This window comes from Oryctolagus cuniculus, chromosome 1 (genome assembly GCF_964237555.1).
Source record: "Oryctolagus cuniculus chromosome 1, mOryCun1.1, whole genome shotgun sequence".
NCBI classification, from domain to species: Eukaryota; Metazoa; Chordata; class Mammalia; order Lagomorpha; family Leporidae; genus Oryctolagus; species Oryctolagus cuniculus.
In genome coordinates, this window is record NC_091432.1 from 203,783,129 (window position 1) to 203,802,083 (window position 18,955).

Here is an 18,955-nt window from a genome sequence, read left to right on the forward strand (position 1 = left end):
GCATATAGAAATGAAGACTTATCCAAATATTCATATAATTTCCTTTATAGATTTGGCTTTCAGAGCAATAAACTTCACATTTAAAAGCTAAAAAGTTAACAGAGAAATTAAACAAATGAACCAAGCAATATATAATGAGCTGGTGGTCAAGACCACATAAACTGAGTCACAAATTTCTAAGAAATTTTTATTAGAAGGGGCCAGCGCTGTGGCATACTAGGTTAAGCCTCTGCCCTGTGGCTCCAGCTTTCCATACGGGCACAAGTTCTATCTAGCCTTAGCTGCTCCACTTCCAATCCAGATCTCTACTAATGGCCTGGGAAAGCAGTGCAAGATGGTCCAAGTGCTTAGGGCCCTGCACCCATATGGGAGACCCAGAAAAAGCTCCTGGTTCTTGGCTTTGGTTCTGCCCAGCTCCAGCCATTTTGTGATGGCCAGCAGATGGAAGACCTCTCTCTTTGTCTCTCCCTCTCTCTGTAACTCTGCCTCTCAAACAAATAAATAAGTGTTTAAAAAGAAACAGACACACACACACAAGAAACAGTGAAATACAGAACTACACCACGCGGATGCAGTCAGCAATATTCAGAATGTGAGCAATTCTACAGGATTGAGTATCCAATTTTCTAAATAAATTATAAGAAAAAAAGATGAAACAGGGAGGGAATCTTAGATTTAAAAAGTCTGTAGGAAACATATGAATCAATTGGAATGTATAGACACTAGATGGCCACTGCTTTAAACAATCAGTTTAAAAAACAAAACAAAAACAATCAGGAAAATCCATATCTAAACCTGACTAGATAATCTGATATACAAAGAAATTTCTATTATTTTTTCTGATTTGATAATGGTATTCTAGTTGTTCTTGTTGGTGTTATTTTTATCTGATAGAAAGATACACTAAAGAAAAATAATCACCTGGGAAATGTTTTTAAAAAAAAAATCAATGTCCCAAGTCCCACAGATATAACTGATCTGGCATAGAACTTGATATAGCACCCAGGTGACATTTTATTAAAACTGTTCCAGCTGATTCTATTGAGCAGTCAGATTTTTGTCCCATTAATCTGGGACAAGTTTGATTAATTACATGACTAACTCACCTAGTTATCAATTGAACTACGTATGTCCAAAAGAACTCTTTTTCAATTCTGGAATCTGTATTTGTTATTTACATTAACGGAAACTAGCACTGTGGTGCAGTGGGTTGAGCCACTGCCTGCGATGCGGACATCCCTTCTGGGCACTGGTTCAGGTCCCAGCTGCTCCATTTCCAATCAAGCTCCTTGTTGATGCACCTGGAAAAGCAGCAGAAGATGGCCCAAGTGCTTGGGCCCCTGCCACCCACATGGGAGACACATATGGACTTCTGGGCCCCTTCCTGGACCAAGCCCAGCCCTGGTCATTGTGGCCATTTGGTAACTGAATCAGTAGATGGAAGATCGCTCCCTCTCTGTCTGTTCCTTTCTCTGTAACTCTGGCTTTCAAATGAACAAATTAAAAAAAAAAAAAAAATGAAAGAAAGAATCTGATACTTCTGAATTCTTCTGTACATTTAAGGTACTTAATAAATATTTCAATTAGAAAACAGTTTACTTAGCTCTATAGCTGTCTAATTTACTTAGCTTCCTTAACCAAGCAAACTTTTCCTGGCTTCCAATACATATTAAACAAACCTGGAGCACCAATGGCAAGGCCTCAAATGTTCAGGGCTACTATAATAATTAATTGTAGTGTTTATCTTCAATAAAGCAAATAAAGTACAGTATCAAAAATCTCTAAATCACCAAAGAGGTTATTTAAGACAGATGAGACAACTTCATTCATTACTTCTCCTATCTCATTTTTTTTTTTAAACTCTTGTATACAATGCAGAAAGAAAATACTAAGAAATAATCTAGGGGCCAACTCTGTGGCATAGCTGTTAAGGCCACCACTTACAGTGCCAGCATCCCATATGGCCTCTGGTTGGAGTCCCAGTTGCTCCACTTTTGATCTGGCTCCCTACTAATGTGCCTGGGAAAGCAGCAGAGAATGGCCCACATGCTTGGGCCTCTGCACCCACATGGGAGACCAGGAAGAAGCTCCTCACTCCGTGCTTCGTATAGGCCCAGCTCAGTAGTTGCAGCCATTTGGGGAGTGAATCAGCAGACGGAAGATCTCTCTCTCTCTACCTCTTTCTCTCTCCCTCTCTCTGTGTAGTTCTTTCAAATAAATACATATTTTTTAAAAATCTAAGCAGAAAATGATTTTTTTTTTGACAGGCAGAGTTAGACAGTGAGAGAGAGAGACAGAGAGAAAGGTCTTCCTTTGCCGTTGGTTCACCCTCCAATGGCCGGTGCGGCCAGCGCACCACGCTGATCCAAAGCCAGGAGCCAGGTGCTTCCTCCTGGTCTCCCAGGCGAGTGCAGGGCCCAAGGACCTGGGCCATCCTCCACTGCACTCCTGGGCCACAGCAGAGAGCTGGACTGGAAGAGGAGCAACCGGGACAGAATCCGGTGCCCCGACGGGGACTAGAACCCAGGGTACCAGCGCCGCAAGCGGAAGATTAGCCTAGTGAGCTGCAGCGCCGGCCGAAAATGATTACTTTCAATGCTGAATAAGCCATCTTAGAGAAAAAGGTAATTAGAAGAGGGCTAATTAAATTGTATACACACAGAAACATGGGGGCAGGGGCACTTAAAAAATTCGTAGAAAAATGGAATTAAAAGATAATCTACTGGGTCAGCGTTGTGAAATAGCAGGTAAAGCCACTGCCTGAGATGCTGGCATCCCATATGGGCATCAGTTGGAGACATGGCAGCTCCACTTCCGATCCAGCTCCCTGCTGATGTGCCTGGGAAAGCATGGAGATGACCCACAGGCTTGGGTCCCTGCACCCACATGAGAGATCTGGAAGAAGCTCCTGGCTTCAGATGGGCCCAGCTCCGGCCGCTGTGGCCATTTGGGGAGATGGAAGATCTCTCTCTTTCTCTCTGTAACTCTGCCTTTCAAATAAATAAATCTTTATTTAAAAATTTATTTTTAAAGATTTATTTATGGCCGGCACTGTGGCTCACTAGGCTAATTCTCAGCCTTGCGGCGCCGGCACACCGGGTTCTAGTCCCGGTCGGGGCACCGGATTCTGTCCCGGTTGCCCCTCTTCCAGGCCAGCTCTCTGCTGTGGCCAGGGAGTGCAGTGGAGGATGGCCCAAGTGCTTGGGCCCTGCACCCCATGGGAGACCAGGAGAAGCACCTGGCTCCTGCCATCAGATCAGCGCGGTGCGCCGGCTGCAGCGTGCCGGCCATTGGAGGGTGAACCAACAGCAAAGGAAGACCTTTCTCTCTGTCTCTCTCTCTCACTGTCCACTCTGCCTGTCAAAAAAAAAAAAAAAAAAAAAAAAGAGTGAACTTTAAAAAAAAAGATTTATTTATTTGAAAGGCAGAGTTAGTGTGAGACAGAGAGGAAGAGAGAGAGGGAGGAGGGAGAGGGAGAGAGGGGGGAGGGGAGGGGGGGAGGAGGGAGAGAGAAAGAGAGAGAGAGAGAGAGAGAGAGAGAAGAGGAGAGGAGAGAAATCTTCCATTCACTGGCGCACTCCCCAAATGGCTACAGTGGCCTGGGCTGGGCCAGGCCTAAGCCAGGAGCCTGGAACTCTATTGGGGTCTTTCAAACTGGTGTAGGGGACCAGGGACTAGAACCATCTTCCAGTGCTTTCTCAGGTGTATTGGCAGGGAACTGGATCTGAAGTGGAACAGCTACTTGAACAGATGCTCATATGAAATGCCAGGATCACAGCCAGTGGCTTCACACAATACTGGTTCCAAAAGGTTAGGGGCAGGTATTTGGCTAGGTGGTTAGAATGCTGGTTAAGATGCTTACACCCCACATCAGAGCACCTGGGTTCCAGGCTCTAGTCTCTGACTCCAGCTTTCTGCTGATGCAAACCCTTGGAGGCAGCGGCAATGGTTCAAGTAATTGGGTTCCTGCTACCCACATGGGAGTCCTGAATTGAGTTCTCAGTTCCCAGCTTCTGTCCTGGCTGAGACCCACCCATTGTGGGTATTTAGGGAATGAACCACTGGAGGGAGGGCTCAGTGTGTGTGTGTGTGTGTGTGTGTGTTTCAGCTCAGAAAAATTACTAAACTGAGCTTTTGTGTTTAGTTAGACATCCAGCGAGGCTGTTTAGGCATAAAGTGGTATGTTCCCAAAATGGTTTTCAGATCAGGGAAAAGATACCTACTTTGCTCCAAATATATCATACAATGTTATAACTATTATCTTATGCACAGTACTAGATTTGAATAGGTATAACTCTTTAGGGCTGAGGTAGAGAATGTTTCCAAAAAAAATCATTGTACAAAGGAATGCATGACTTTTTAGAACAGGATATTTACAGAAAGCTTGATGACCTCAGCTAAGTGGATCCTAGGTTTTCTGTGGCTATATGTGGGAGGGAATAAACTTGAAGTCTGAGAGGAGAACTTGGAGGAGGAGAAAAAAAAATACATTGGGGAACACACAGGGGATAGTGAGTATGCAGACGACATCACTAGAATATAATTTCCAGTTAGGTAATCAACTCAGAGTTGTGAGTAGACAGGATAGATGCTTTATAAATATTTGCTAACTATTATATGATAAAACTAGGTAAATATTGTGTTCAAATAGGATCTAGCTTGGCTTGTAGTTCTAGTTTATTAAACCTTTTCTGTGCTTTATTTTCCAGCTCATTAATCTCTACATATATTCTCTAAAATGTCTTCTAGTTTTCTATTCCTCTATGTTTGCTTAGAAAGGTAAATATACAAAATATTAACAAGATAATAGCCAAATCTAGATTGGATCTGGAAAAAAAATTTATTTCATATATTTAACAGGGTGGGTAGGTTTTCTATAAAAACCATGAATCAGTTAAAAATAATTTTTTTCTCCTTCTTAAACTTAGCTCTACAACCAAACAAGACCATTTGAAGAAAGTGTATCTTACATAGTTTTTCTATCCAATGTTTCAATTCCTCTCTGAACAATTTTTGTTCTTTGGACGTTCCAATCACCTAAAAATCACTTCTAACAAACAACTCATAGTTTAAGCCATCTTACAGATGAGGAAAAAGTTCATAGCTAGTGTCCTGAAAGAGACAGTGGTCTCTAATAACACTATTATCTCAACAATTCTCAAAGGAAAAAACATTTTTAGTATAATAAAAGAAAATAGTCCCATAAAGAATATTTTCCCTGAAACAGAAGTCGTTCACTGTTGGCAATAAGATATTGTGTTACCTAACATTACCATGTTTATATATAACTTGTAGTTCTGAAAAGTATTTTGACATTCCTGTACTATTTCACAGTGCTTCTTCTGAAAAGGACCAAGTGCTGTATAGGGATTTGGAATATGGTTTACAAGGCACAAAGAAAAGAGAGAGAGAAAACTATATCAAGTACAATATTTACAGTTAAGGTGACTTGGTGGAATAAACTCCCCAATCAAGAAACCTGTTTCTAGTTCCAGTTCTGCCTGCACCCAGCTATGTGACTTTCTGTGAGTCACATATTTCTGAAACTGCAAAGTGGCTTTTATCCAACAATTTTCGTCTTAAATTTGGCTTTCTACAAATCTACTACAATTAAAGGATTTTCAAATATTGTATTATAACAACAGCGCAACTAAGGATACATCATTTTCCCATATGGAGTTGGTTATCACTTTTGCCTCAATCTGACCAGAAGCCTTGCTCCCGATCACGTAGGTTGCATATTCAAGATGTACTCTGGAGAAAGAGGAGCCGCGAAAAGACTTTTATATGATGGGATGTTGCGGGCAGGTTAGGGAGCTAAATAATGAGTGCATATGTATGCAGAAGACCCAGCAAGTCATTCTCAAATCAGCAGCAATGAAGAAGCAATCTGCATCAACGGTGATGGGGAGTGAGGGGAGGTGGATGAGGGGGCAATTCTAAAAAGATCTGAGGAAAGTCTTGAACTGAGGCTGTCAGATAATCACCATCTTCACTTTTCCAAGCCCTTATTCCCACACTGGACACCAAACCAGTCCCAGTTCCGGGTTCCCAACCAATCGCATCAGGCCACAACAGAGGGTTCTGCCAAACCGGGCACCGTTTCAGGGCTCCAGAGGGAGATTCACACAACCCCAGCACCTGTCGGCTTTACACCCTTTCCTTACGGAGCGGGTGCAAGAGAAACTCCAGGGCTGTCCTCGGTCCCCGCCAACCTGGGTACCGCCAGGTCCACATGCCCTGGAAACTGCACCAACCCGCCTGCTTCGGGGTTTCCGGGGAGCCCCTCAGCCGTGACCCTCCCTCGCCCAGGGCTCATTCTCCCGCTTACGGGTCCCAACCCTGACCGTGGTTTTTCAGGCCGCGGGGACCCGGGTCTGGGAAGCGGACAGATGGCTAGAGTGAAGGCGGTGGGGGAGGGAGTACTCTTCGCTACCGAAGGAAAAGACAGGAAAGCAAAAGCAAGGGAGGGTGTAGCTAGCAGTGTCGCCCCTCGGCGAGGGCGGGAGGCCGTCGGCGCGTCTGTCATTCCCTCACACACTCACCAGGAGCAGCAGGGAGCATCTGAGGTCGGGTAAGGATATGAAGACAGCAGGATTCATGGTAACGCTGGGGTCTGCGGCAGGGACGGCGTTGGCGGATGGGGTTGGGCTGGGTTAGGAGAGGGCTGGGCTCCGGGAGGCGGCGGCAGCGGAGGATTCTCCCAGCAGCTGCACCTCGTCCTCTCGACCCGGAGCTCCAGCGGCGAACACCCGGGACAACTTCCAGAGGGGCCTCGCACACCCTCACTTCCGGGTCCTGTCCTCCTCAGAGCATGTCGGGAAATGTAGTCCTGCACTTCTCTCACTGGCTACGTCGGCGGACATCTAGAACTGCTTTTCCCATTAGGCTCTCGGCCCAGGCCCACCGAGCCCTCTGCGCGCGGCGCCCTGTGGGATACAAAAGGCGGAGGGCGGTGTACCTCTGCTTTTGCGAGGATGGGAACTACGATTCCCAGAAGGCTATGCGGCAGAGCGCCTAGGGCGGCCTTCTGAGGGTCTCTACCACCTTCCGCGCGGTGGGGTGTGACCCTGCCGGCGTAGTGTCCTGGCTTGGCGGGAGGGGCGGCCCCGTGGGGGTCTTGCCTCTTGGAGCCGCCCCCGGGACGTCAGTCCTGGAGGAGGCGAGGGTGAGTAGGAAGGGGCCCGACTGGGAGGCTCGGACCGATCGGTCCTGGCCCCTACCGCAGACTCCAGGCCCTCCTGGCCTAGGCTGTGGCCTGAGCCTCCATCACTGGCCTCCTCGCCTGCTGCCTCTTCTTTCTGTGCTAATTCCTGAGTTGTTAAGTGAGAGCCAAGGCTCAGGGCCTTCGTGAGTCAGTGACTTATCCCTAATTGTCTCTGAGGGCTCCTGCAAGCTATAGATAAAGAATGCAGAAACACGTTGTAAACCGAAAAGCTCAGTGCAAGAGTGCTTGCTACTAATAACTGATCACTCCTGCTGGGTAATGACAAAATTCCTTGACTACACTAGTCGAGGGTCTTAACCTGGCTCCAGGTTGCTCTCCAGCGTCTTCGTAAGCACCCAGCCAGGTCCACGCACCCTAAAGGATGGCCATACAGTCACTACTAAGTATCCGGAAGGAACCCTGCCCGTCTCCCTGCTCCCTTTGCTTCAGCTTTCCTGCTGCCTGCAATGCCCTTTCCCCCTTCTCTTTCTGGAATGCCCTCTCACATGTCACCATCTATGACAATTGTCTCAACCAATCTCTTCGTCCTGGTCAGAATTCCCCCTCCTCTGGCTGTGACTGCAGCGCCACTGTTTTGTACAGTTATAATTTTTAGAGCATTCATTACAGTGGCTTGTTTTATAACTAGTTAATGATGATAGCTATGCATTTTATAGCACTTTAATAACGTGGTTTTGATTTTTATTTGTAAAAACGATTTAAAAACAAATTAGTGCTGAAATTATATATGCATTTGTGTTTTTAAAAAAATCCTAGAGAATGGCTCTCCCAGAGTGACAAAATTAGATACTGACAGAGCCAATACTCTTATTCAGATCTTCTGATTACTTTGGTCAGTGCTCTTATGCATATACCAGTCATCTACCTCTCTGACAGAAACCACATGTAGTTGAAAAGGGAAATTTAGAAAGAGCTGGACTCGTGAGTATTAACTCATTATTCTAAGAAAGTAAACTTTGGTCCTGCTCACCCTTTGGACCCAGCACTCAACCTATGATCTTTCATCCAACAAATATTGACTGAGCACTAGCTATATACCTGTGCTGTGCAATAAGCATGTATATTACCAAGATCCAATTATTAGTGTGTTTTTCCAAACGCTATAAGAACTTTTTTGTAATTCTAATGTGCCTAAAATTCTTACCACTTAGAATCTAAAACGACAGGTCTCAGAGTTCAGAATAATGCCCAACACACAGTTGGCACCCAACTTGAATAAATGAATGGGTTTCTGTAATTTTGCATATATTATAGAAACCCAGAAAGCTCAAGTAACCAAAGGACATGCTACTTATAACACTGGGCCTAGGAGCCATGCGTCATTCTCTACCATGTCTCCACCCGTTAAGTACCCGTTTTGTAGCTTCTTTCAAGTGACTTCAATATAATTCTACTTGTGGCAGTGGCTCTTCTGACATGCAAGACATGCTCAGACATGACAGAATTGTCTTGCCACATCCTGTTCCTTCATATTTTTTGCCAGCATGTTAACTCAAATTATCAGCAAAGTAAAGACATTAAGAGCTGACCTTTACCATAATTAGGAAAATATTTTCTCTGGAAGGCAGAATTTGAACCAGAAATCCTTGTCAATAACAACATGAGTGAGTACTCATCAGCTGTGGTAAATTTATCTTACAAAGATTCCATATTCCCTGAAGTCACAGAGATTGGAGAGACAAGCTTTTTGGTGACATCAGTAAGACTTGTCTACCTTTGTGGCAGTAGTTAACTGGAGCTGATTTAAAACTACTCCCTTTAGATAAGTAGCTGTGCCCCGCTTTGCCATGGTCTCGATGATCCCTGAGTATCTACTCTTGATACCGCCTGGGGCCCTGTAGACGTCCAGCTGGAACTTTGATAGTGCCTCGTGGGTTTAGGAAAGGTGCCTGAGATCGCTGATGCAACTACTACTCCTTCCCTCCCAGCAGCTGCTTCACTTCTTCCTCCATTTGTGACAATGTCCAGTCTCTGCTTGAACACTCTCATAATGGAGATAACTATCTTCCTGTGCAACGGGTACATTTCTAGAAGGTTCCAACAAACCACATCAGACTACTAGTGAGAACAAAATTTTCTTTCATGAAATATGGTTAACCCGTATGATGAGGTGTTCCAAGAAAGATTGAAAGGTCAAGATCTTCGGCAAAATATATTTTTCTAGTGGTCCAAGCAGAGTACAAATAAAAATTTCACATTTTGTGAGCATGAGAAGAAGAATTAGATATCTTAATTTAGTACTTGAATCTAGTTAATTATGACTTAATCATATTTATATATTGTACTTTATGTGGCTTGCCTCTATTTTTTTTTTAAATGTGTTTTATTTTTTGAAAAGGCAGACTTAGAGAAAGGGAAAGATAGAGATCTTCCATCTGCTGGTTCATTCTCCAAATGGCTGCAATAGCCCGGGCTGGGCCAGGCTGAAGCCAGGAGCCAGGAGCTTTATCAGGTCTCCCATGTAAGTGCAAGGGCCCAAGCACTTGGACCATCTTTCACTGCTTTGTCAAGGCACATTAGCAGGGAGCTAAATCAGAAGCCACCAGAACTCCATCCAGTGCCCATAGGTGTCACAGGCAGTGCCTTAACCCATTGTGCCACAACACCGGCCCCTTGCCTATCATCTTCATTCATATCAATTCTAATGTTTAATATTATATGGAATCGTATTACCTGGATTAACTGAGAAGTATCAGTCCTGTGTGTACTGTTAAATACTGTTTTGATTTTTAACTCAGCCTCTGAGAAGGGCCCTAGAAGCACCTAACACTCATTTGACAGATGATCAACTTGCACAAAGATCACCTTTTTGCCATATTATGGCAATTCTAGAACTAGTATCACAGTTTTTTTTAATTCTCAGCAAACATTAACCCTAACCCCATTTAATCAGATACCCACTTGAAAATATTGAGACAGGTCTTGAAATGTTTCCTGCATGTACTCATGTTCTGAACCATGGTTTCAGGTTGCTGCAGTTGTTGGAAAGACCATGAACAAGTCAGAGAACTTGCTCTTTACTGGCTCCTCGTTAGCATCACAAGTTCATGCTGCTGCTGTTAATGGAAATAAGGGTGCTCTCCAGAGGCTCATCACAGGTAAGCAGTCCTCTTCCAAACAGAACCTTAAAAAAAAATTCTTTGTCCTAAGCAAGTTTAAGAATCTTAGTTTTAGTTCACAATGTACATATCTGCATTATGAGAATATTTTATACCAAGATTTGGACCAAAAAACAATTAAGTCCTAAAACAAAAATATAGATTAGGCTTAGGTGAACAGTACTTGAGTAATTTCTATGTATTTGGCCCTGAAATTAGATATACAAAGGCACATCAAAATGTTTGTTAAAAAAAGTAATTAAGGGCCAGCGCCATGGCTCACTAGGCTAATCCTCCGCCTGCGACTCCAGTACCCCGGGTTCTAGTTCCGGTTGGGGCGCCGGTTCTGTCCCAGTCGCTCCAATTCCAGTCCAGCTCTCTGCTGTGGCCCAGGAAGACAGTGGAGGATGGCCCAGGTCCTTGGGACCTGAACCTGCATGGGAGACCAGGAGGAAGCACCTGGCTCCTGGCTTCAATCTGCACAGTGCGCTGGCCGTAGCGGCCATTTGGGGAGTGAATCAACGGAAGGAAGACCTTTCTCTCTGTCTCTCTCTCTCACTGTCTAACTCTGGCTGTCAAATAAAAAAAAGTAATTAAAAGATAAGTTTATTTTGCTGTAAAAAATTAGAATACATGCAAAGAGGGCTATTCAAAAGTTCATGAGAAATGCATATTATGAAAAAGCTATGTGTGGATTTCAGAAATTTGTTGCACCAAAATAAACTAAGCTTTACATCTCTCTTTCTCTTTTTTTAATATTATTTATTTGAGAGGCAGAGTTACAGACAGAGAGGAGGAAAGACAGAGAGAGAGAGGTCTTCCTAGCATGTTCACTCCCCAAATGGCTGCAATGGCTGGAGCTGGGCCAATCAGAAGCCAGGAACCAGGAGCTTCTTCCGGGTCTCCCATGCAGGTGCAAGGGCTCAAGCACGTGGGTAATCATCTGCTGCTTTCCCAAGCCATTAGCAGGGAGCTGGATCAGAAGTGGAACAGCTAGGACTCTAACCAGCACCCATATGGTATGCTGGCAGCACAGGCAGAAGCTTAACCTACTGCACCATGGTGCCGGCCCCTAAACTTAGCTTTTAATTCCATTTTTCCATGAACATTTTAAAATTTATTTGTATTTATTTGAAAGGCAAATAAAGACAGACACAGACAGAGGAAAATCTTCTATCTGCTGCTTCATCCCTTAAATCCCTACAACACCCAGGCTGAAGCCAAGAGCCCAAAACTCCAACATGAGTAGCAAGGACCCAAGTACTTGAGCCATCACCTGCTCCCTCCCACTATGTGTATTAGCAGGGAGTTAGAATCCGAAGGAAAGCAGGGACTCAAATGCAAGTATTCTGATATGAGATGCTGACATCCCCTGCAGTATCTTACCTTCGTATACTCCAAAGTGCAGAGAAATTAATTCATTTTTTTAAATATTTATTTATTTACTTGAAAGTCAGAGATACACAGAGAGAAAGAGAGGCAGAAAGAGAGAGAGAGAGGTCTTCCGTCCTCTGGCTCACTCCCTACTTGGCCTCAAATGCCAGAGTTGGGCTGATATGAAGCCAAAAGTCAGGAGCCTCTTCTGGGTCCCCAAGGACCTGGGCCATCTTCCACTTCTTTCATAGGCTACAGCAGAATGCTGGATCAGAAGTGGAACCACCAGGGCTCGAACTGGCGCCCATATGGGATGCTAGCACTGCAGGCAGCGGCTTTACCCACTACACCACAGCGCCAGCCCCAAAGTTAATTCATTTTTATAATATCCAAAATCTATAGTGAGACAGTAGATACTGACCTTTCATCATTTAGTACATATTCAAAATACTAATAATTATTTCCTAGTGATTTAAAATGAATCCAGTCTTCTCCTTATCATTTATATATATACAAAAATATATACAGATCTGAAGTAGAAATTCAGGAGAGAGAGAACAAAATGATTAGGGGAGAGACAGGGTTCAATAGCAGAATGACTAAGAATTTTCTGGACCTGTAAAACATATCCACATATTCAAAGACCCAAAAATAAAATAAAATAAAATAAAAACACATATTTTTTACAGTCTTTGTATGCACAAATTTCTGGTGACATCATGACGGACAAATTGGCCTGTAAAGTCAAGTCTAAACTACTTGAACTTTCATACTTGTTCTTTTAGAATTTATTTTCATTTTCAATTTCTGATTCCTTCATGAACTTCTTCCCATGTGCCCTAACCTTTGGCTAGGCTGAACATTAATTCTTTTCCTTGTTTCACCATGAACTTTGTCTCACTTTTTTCTATACTGTTCCCTCTCCTCTTCTCTGTCTTCCATCCTCTTACATTCTTCTCTACTATACAATCTCATACTCATCTTCAAAGACAAAATTATTTTACCATTTAGTCTATGAAGATTTTTTTTCTCCATCAGTCACGTTAATCCCCACTTCACCTCAGCTACCTACATGCACAGTTCTTCTCTGGAACTTGGCATCTTCCAGTACCTCCATATCACTCATCCAACTATGTATATGCATGCATCTTTATATTCAGATCTAAAACTCTTTAGCTTCTACCTCACTTACTAATGAGAAACTGTAGCTTTTCAGCATTACTAAGACTTTTTTTTTTTTTTGACAGGTAGAGTGAGAGAGAGAGAGAGATTGAGAGAGAGAGAAAGGTCTTCCTTCCATTGGTTCATTCCCCAAATGGCTGCTATGGCTGGTGCTGCGCCAATCCGAAGCCAGGAGCCAGGTGCTTCTTCCTGGTCTCCCATGTGGGTGCAGGGACCCAAGCACTTGGGCCATCCTCTATAGCCCTCCCGGGCCACAGCAGAGAGCTGGACTGGAAGAGGACTAGAACCAGGACTACAACTGGTGCCCATGTGGGATGCTGGCGCCACAGGCGGAGGATTAACCAAGTAAGCCACGGCGCCGGCCCCACTTTTCAGCATTACTAAGACTTCTAATCCATTATCTTCTCTAATTTCAGCCATCAGTTTTCTTCTGTCATTACCTTCCTCGCAGCTCAGGCCTGATTCCATAAAAATCTTTTTCTTGGGGCAAGCAGTGTGGCACAGCAGGTTAAGCCACTGCTTTGAATACCCATACCCCATATCAGAGACATAGCTGCTCTACTCCTAATCCAGCTTCCTGCTAATGTTCCTGGGAAGCAGGAGATGATGGCCCAAGTGCTTGAGTTCCTGCCACCTACATTGGGGATCCAGCCTGACCCAATGCTGGCTGTTGTAAGCATTTGGGGACTGAACCTGTGGTTCACTCTTTATTTCTCTCTCTCTCTGTCATTTTGCCTCTCAAAAAATAAATAAATAAATATCTATCTATCTATATCTATATCTATATCTATATATATATATATATTCTTTTGGGGCCAGTATTGTATTAAGCTGCTGCCTGTGATGCTGGCATCCCATATTGACAATAGTTCGAGTCCCAGCTGCTGCACTTCTGATCCACTCTCTGCTAAACCGCATAGGAGAGCAGAAGATGCCCCAAGTAACTGGGCCATTGCACCCATGCGGGAGACCCAAATGAAATTCCTAGCTCCTGGCTTTGGCCTGGCACAGCCCTGGCTGTTGTGGCTATTTGGGGAGTGAACCAGCGATGGAAACCTCTCTCTGTCTCTGTCTTTCTCTATGTGTGTCTCTCTCCCTTCTCTTTCTGTATAACTCTGCCTTTCTAATAAATAAATAAATCTTGAAAAAAATAAATTCTTCTCTTATAAATATTTCCTTCTTCCTTACATTCCATTATACCTGACTGTTACATTCCCAACTCTGGATGGATATAACCTATTCCTGGCAATCCAGGAATTGAGCTGTTAAACTCAACTGGAAAATGAAAGCACACAAAATTCATGATGATACACTTCAAGTAGGCATTCAACACTTTCTGCTCATTATACCCTATTTCTCCATTAAGAGTAGTGATAACTTCAGACTCAACTGAAATTTGCCTGCCCATGCCCTCTCCCTCCAATCTCAGATAATGCTATGTGCTTCCAGAGAAAATGAACACATTCAGTAGGAACTCCCTCAGCTTTCATCATGATCCCTATAAATCTACCTACATATATATTCTGCTCTTCTCCTAATAAAATAGGGCAAATATCCCCCCTTTGTGTCAAAGGCCTGTTCTTCCACACGTGCTCTGTAGCAGGGGTGGGAAAGGTATAAGGCTGGCAAAATCTTTTCTTCTGACCCTGACAAGGCAATTGCAGGGCAGCACTCCAAATTCAGTAAATCCACGGCAGGCTAATCTTTAAATTGAACATTTTCTATGGCCTGTGAATGATGTTATAAATGTCCAAATGACCTGTGACAGAAAAAAGGTACCCGACCTCTCCTCTGTAGTCTGCCCCCTACTGCCACTCCCACCCATCTCCTGGGTATGAGTGTATGTGTATAAAAAATTTCATGTATTTTAAATATAATTATATGTGTATATGCATATATGTATGCATATATACATATATGTATGTATATATATGTATATAAACATATATGTGTGTATACACTCACACACATATTAAGGGCCATAGTAATACTTCCCATTCTCTCCTCCCTGCCACCAACAATCCCACCCTCCACCCTCCTTCCTTTCTTACTTTTTAAAATTTTTACAATGAAGTTCCTCAAGTTTATTTTATAATCATAAGCTTAACCCCCACTAAGCAAATAATTCAACAAATACTAACAAGAAAAAAACACTGTTCCTCAATAGTATAGACAAGGGCTGGAAATAGTTAAAAAAAACTCAAAATGTCAACTTAGCTCATATACATTACATTTTTTGTGCTATATTAGCTACCACAGATCAGTGAAAACATGACATTTTTCTTTTAGACTGGCTTATTTCACTAAGCATAGTGGTTTCTAGTTGTAAACATTTTGTTGTAAAAGACAGGATTTCATTCTTTTAAAGGTTGAGTAGAATTCCATAGTGTATACATTCCATAAAGTCTTTATCCAGTCATCAGTTATTGAACATATGGGTTATTTCCATATCTTAGCTATTGTGAATTACTCTGTCATGAACATGCAAGTTCATGCCTGGTCAAGTCCTTTGCCCATTTCTTGACTAGTTTGTTTCGTTGTTATTGAGTTTCTTGAGCTCTTTATAGATTCTGGATATTAATCCTTTATCAGTTTCATAGTTTGATAATATTTTTCCCATTCTTTCAATTGTCTCTTCACTTTGCTGGTGTTTTTTTGCAGTGCAGAAGCTTCTCAGCCTAGTGTAGTTCTATTTTTCTAATTTGGCTTTGATTGCCTCTGCTTCTGGGGTCCTTTCCAAGAAGTCTTTGCTGATACAAAGTTTCCCCCAATGTTACAGAGTTTCCCGCATGTTCTCCAGTAATTTGATGGTATCAAGGCATAGATTTGGGCCCTTGATTCATTTTGCATGGATTATTGTGTAAGGTATAGGTAAGGTTTTTGTTTAATACTTCTGCACAAGGAGACCCAGTTTTCCCAGAACTGTTTGTTGAGGAGACTGTTCTTACTCCAGGGATTGATGTTAGCCCCTTTCTCAAAGATGAGTTGGTTATAAATGTGTAAATTGATTTCTGGGGTTTCCATTCTGTTCCATTAGTCTACATGTCTGTTTTTGTGCCAGTACCAGGCTATTTTGGTTATAACTTCCCTGTTGTATGTCTTGAAATCTGGTATTGTGATGCCTCTGACTTTGTTTTTGTTGTTTAAGATTGCTTTAGTTATTTGTGGTCTCTTGTATTTCCATATGAATTTTAACTTCTTTTTTTCTAGATCTGAAAAAAATGTCCTTGATATTTCAATTGGGATCACATTGAATATTTAAATTACTGTGGGTAGTATGGACATTTTGATTATATTAATTCTTCCAATCTACAAACCTAGAAGATTCTTCCATTTTTTGATGTGTCTTCTTATGTTTCTTTAATATTTTGTAATTTGCATTATACAGATCTTTCACTTGCTTGGTTAAATTTATTCCACTGTATTTAAATTTTTGTAGCTATTTTGAATAGTACTGATCTTACAAGTTCTTCTTTTGCCATGGCATTTTGTGTGTATACAAAAGCTATTGATTTTTGTGTGTTGATTTTATATCCTGCAATTTTACCAAATTGTCTAATGAGTTTCAGTCTCTTAGTAGAGTATTTTTGTTTCCCTGTAAATATAGGATCATGTTATCTGCAGACAGGGATAATTTGAATTCCTTCTTTCCAATTTGTATCCCTTTGATATCTTTTTCTTGCCTAATGGCCCTGGCTAAAACTTTCAGAAATATATTGCATAGTAATGGTTAGAGTGGGCATCCCTGTCTGGTTCCAGATATTAGTGGAAATGTTTTCATCTTTTCCCCATTCAGTATAATGCTGGATGTGGCTTTGTCATAGATTGCCTTGATTGTGTTAAGGAATGTTCCTTCTATACTCAATTTGCTTAAAGTTTTTATCATGAAATGATCCTGTATTTTATCAAGTGCTTTCTCTCCATCTATTTAAAGAATTATATGGTTTTTATTCTTCAGTTTAATGATGTCATGTATCACATTTATTGAATTGTATATATTGAACCATCCCTGCATTTCAGGAGTAATTTCCACTTGGTTAGGGTGAATATCTTTCTGATATGTTGTTGGATTTGATTTGCTAGTATTTTTTCAAGGAGCTTTGCATCTGTGTTCATCAGGGATATTGGTCTATATTTTTCTTTCTTTGTTTTATGTTTTTCTGGTTTTGGAATTAAGGTGATTCTGGCCTCATAGAAGAAGTTTTGGAGAATTCCTTCCCTTTCAATAGTTTAAAATAGCTTGAGAAGAATTGGAATTAGTTCATTGTTAAAAGTCTGGTAGAATTCAGTGGAGAAGCCATTGGTCCTGGGCTCTTCTTTGTTGGGAGAGTCTTTATTACTGCTTTAATCTCTATCTTGGTTATTGGACTATTTAGGTTTTCTGTGTCTTTATGACTCAATTTTTGTAGATTATACATGTCTAGGAATCTATCCATTCCTTGTAGATTTTCCAATTTGTTGGCATGTGGCTGTTTGTAGTAATTCCTGATGATCTTTTTATTTCTGTAGTGTCCATTTTAACTTCTCCGTTTGCATCTCTGATTTTATTTTATTATTATTTTTATTTGACAGTCAGAGTTAGACAATGAGAGACAGAGACATAGAGAAAGGTCTTCCTTCCATTGTTTCACCCCCCAAATGGCTGCTACGGCCGGCACGCTGAGCCAATCCGAAGCCAGGAGCCAGGTGCTTCCTCCTGGTCTCCCATGTGGGTGCAGGAGCCCAAGCACCTGGGCCATCCTCCACTGCCTTCCCAGGCCACTTCAGAGAGCTGGACTGGAAGAGGAGCCACTGGGACTAGAACCCAGCGCCCATATGGGATGCCAGGGCCGCAGGTTGGAGGATTAACCAAGTGAGCCACGGCGCCAGCCCCTCATCTCTGATTTTTTTTTAATTTGGGTCATCTCTCTTTTTCTTTTGGTTAGTTGAAACAGTGGTATATCAAATTTTTTCAAAAAATTATCTCTTAACTGATGTTTTATATCATTTTTTGGTCTCAATTTTGTATATTTCTTCTTATTTTTTTCCTCCTAATTTTCTGTTTGGTTTGTTCCTGTTTTTCTAGGTCCTGGGGATGATTGCTATATCATTTATTTGATGCCTTTCCAATTTCTTTTTTTTTATTATTATTATTTTTTGACAGGCAGAGTGGACAGTGAGAGAGAGAGACAGAGAGAAAGGTCTTCCTTTGCCGTTGGTTCACCCTCCAATGGCCGCCGCGGCCGGCGCGCTGCGGCCGGCGCACTGCGCTGATCCGATGGCAGGAGCCAGGTGCTTTTCCTGGTCTCCCATGGGGTACAGAGCCCAAGCACCTGGGCCATCCTCCACTGCACTCCCGGGCCACAGCAGAGAGCTGGCCTGGAAGAGGGGCAACCGGGACAGAATCCGGCGCCCCTACCGGGACTAGAACCCGGTGTGCCGGCGCCGCTAGGCGGAGGATTAGCCTAGTGAGCCGCGGCGCCGGCTTGCCTTTCCAATTTCTTGATATAGGTACTAATTATTACAACACTACTTTTGCTATATCCCATAGGTTTTGTTATGTTATATTGTCATCTTCATTCACTTCCAGTGTTTTTTTTTTTTATTCCCCCTAAGACCTACTATTCATTCAGAAGCAGGTTGTTCAGTTTCTATGTGTTCGCATGTTTTCTGGAGTTTCTTAAGTTGTTAATTTCCAGCTTCATTCTACTGTGGTCAGAAAAGATACATAGTATGATTTCAATTTTTTTGAATTTTTTGAGATTTACTTTATAGCCTAAGTTATGGTCTATCCTAGAAAAGCACTGATAAAAAGAATATATATTCTACATCTAGGGGAATGAAATGTTCTGTAGATATCAATTAGTTCTATTTGATCCATACTGTAGATTAGCTCTGTTTTTTCTTTGTTGATTTTTTTTTATCTAGTTGATTTTGTCTAGTTGTCCATTGATGAAAGTGTGGTGTTGAAGTCCTCCACTATTTTTGTATTGGAGTCTGTGTCTCCCTTTAGATCCATTAACAGTGCTTTTAAATAGCCAGGCACCAAGGCATTGAGTGCGTATACATTTACTATAGTGGCATCTTCTGGTTG

At 42.3% G+C, this 18,955-nt stretch overlaps 2 protein-coding genes across 8 annotated transcripts in view; one reads left to right on the forward strand and one right to left on the reverse strand.

Moving 5' to 3' along the window:
* Nucleotides 1-6,809, reverse strand: part of ERP44 (endoplasmic reticulum protein 44) — a 112,656-nt gene extending 105,847 nt beyond the window's left edge. The window contains exon 1 of one of the 2 annotated variants that reach the window (XM_017349290.3): nt 6,546-6,809. In XM_017349290.3, coding sequence (XP_017204779.1) covers nt 6,546-6,602 — 57 coding nt within the window. In that variant the 5' untranslated portion in view covers nt 6,603-6,809. The remainder of the gene's footprint in view (nt 1-6,545) is intronic. The other variant, XM_070054888.1, reaches the window with a different exon arrangement.
* Nucleotides 6,810-6,918: 109 nt separating this feature from the next.
* INVS (inversin) overlaps nt 6,919-18,955 on the forward strand; it is a 181,354-nt gene continuing 169,317 nt past the window's right edge. For 4 of the 6 annotated variants that reach the window (XR_011381216.1, XM_002708147.5, XM_051856218.2 and 1 more), the window contains exons 1-2: nt 6,919-7,168; nt 10,197-10,326. Coding sequence is in view for 4 of the 6 variants with exons in the window: in XM_002708147.5 (XP_002708193.2) it covers nt 10,221-10,326 (106 nt within the window). In the remaining 2 variants the exon portion in view is untranslated. Of the gene's footprint in view, nt 7,169-9,589; nt 9,690-10,196; nt 10,327-18,955 lie in introns of those variants that run through there. The other 2 variants (XM_070054881.1, XM_070054879.1) reach the window with 2 other exon arrangements.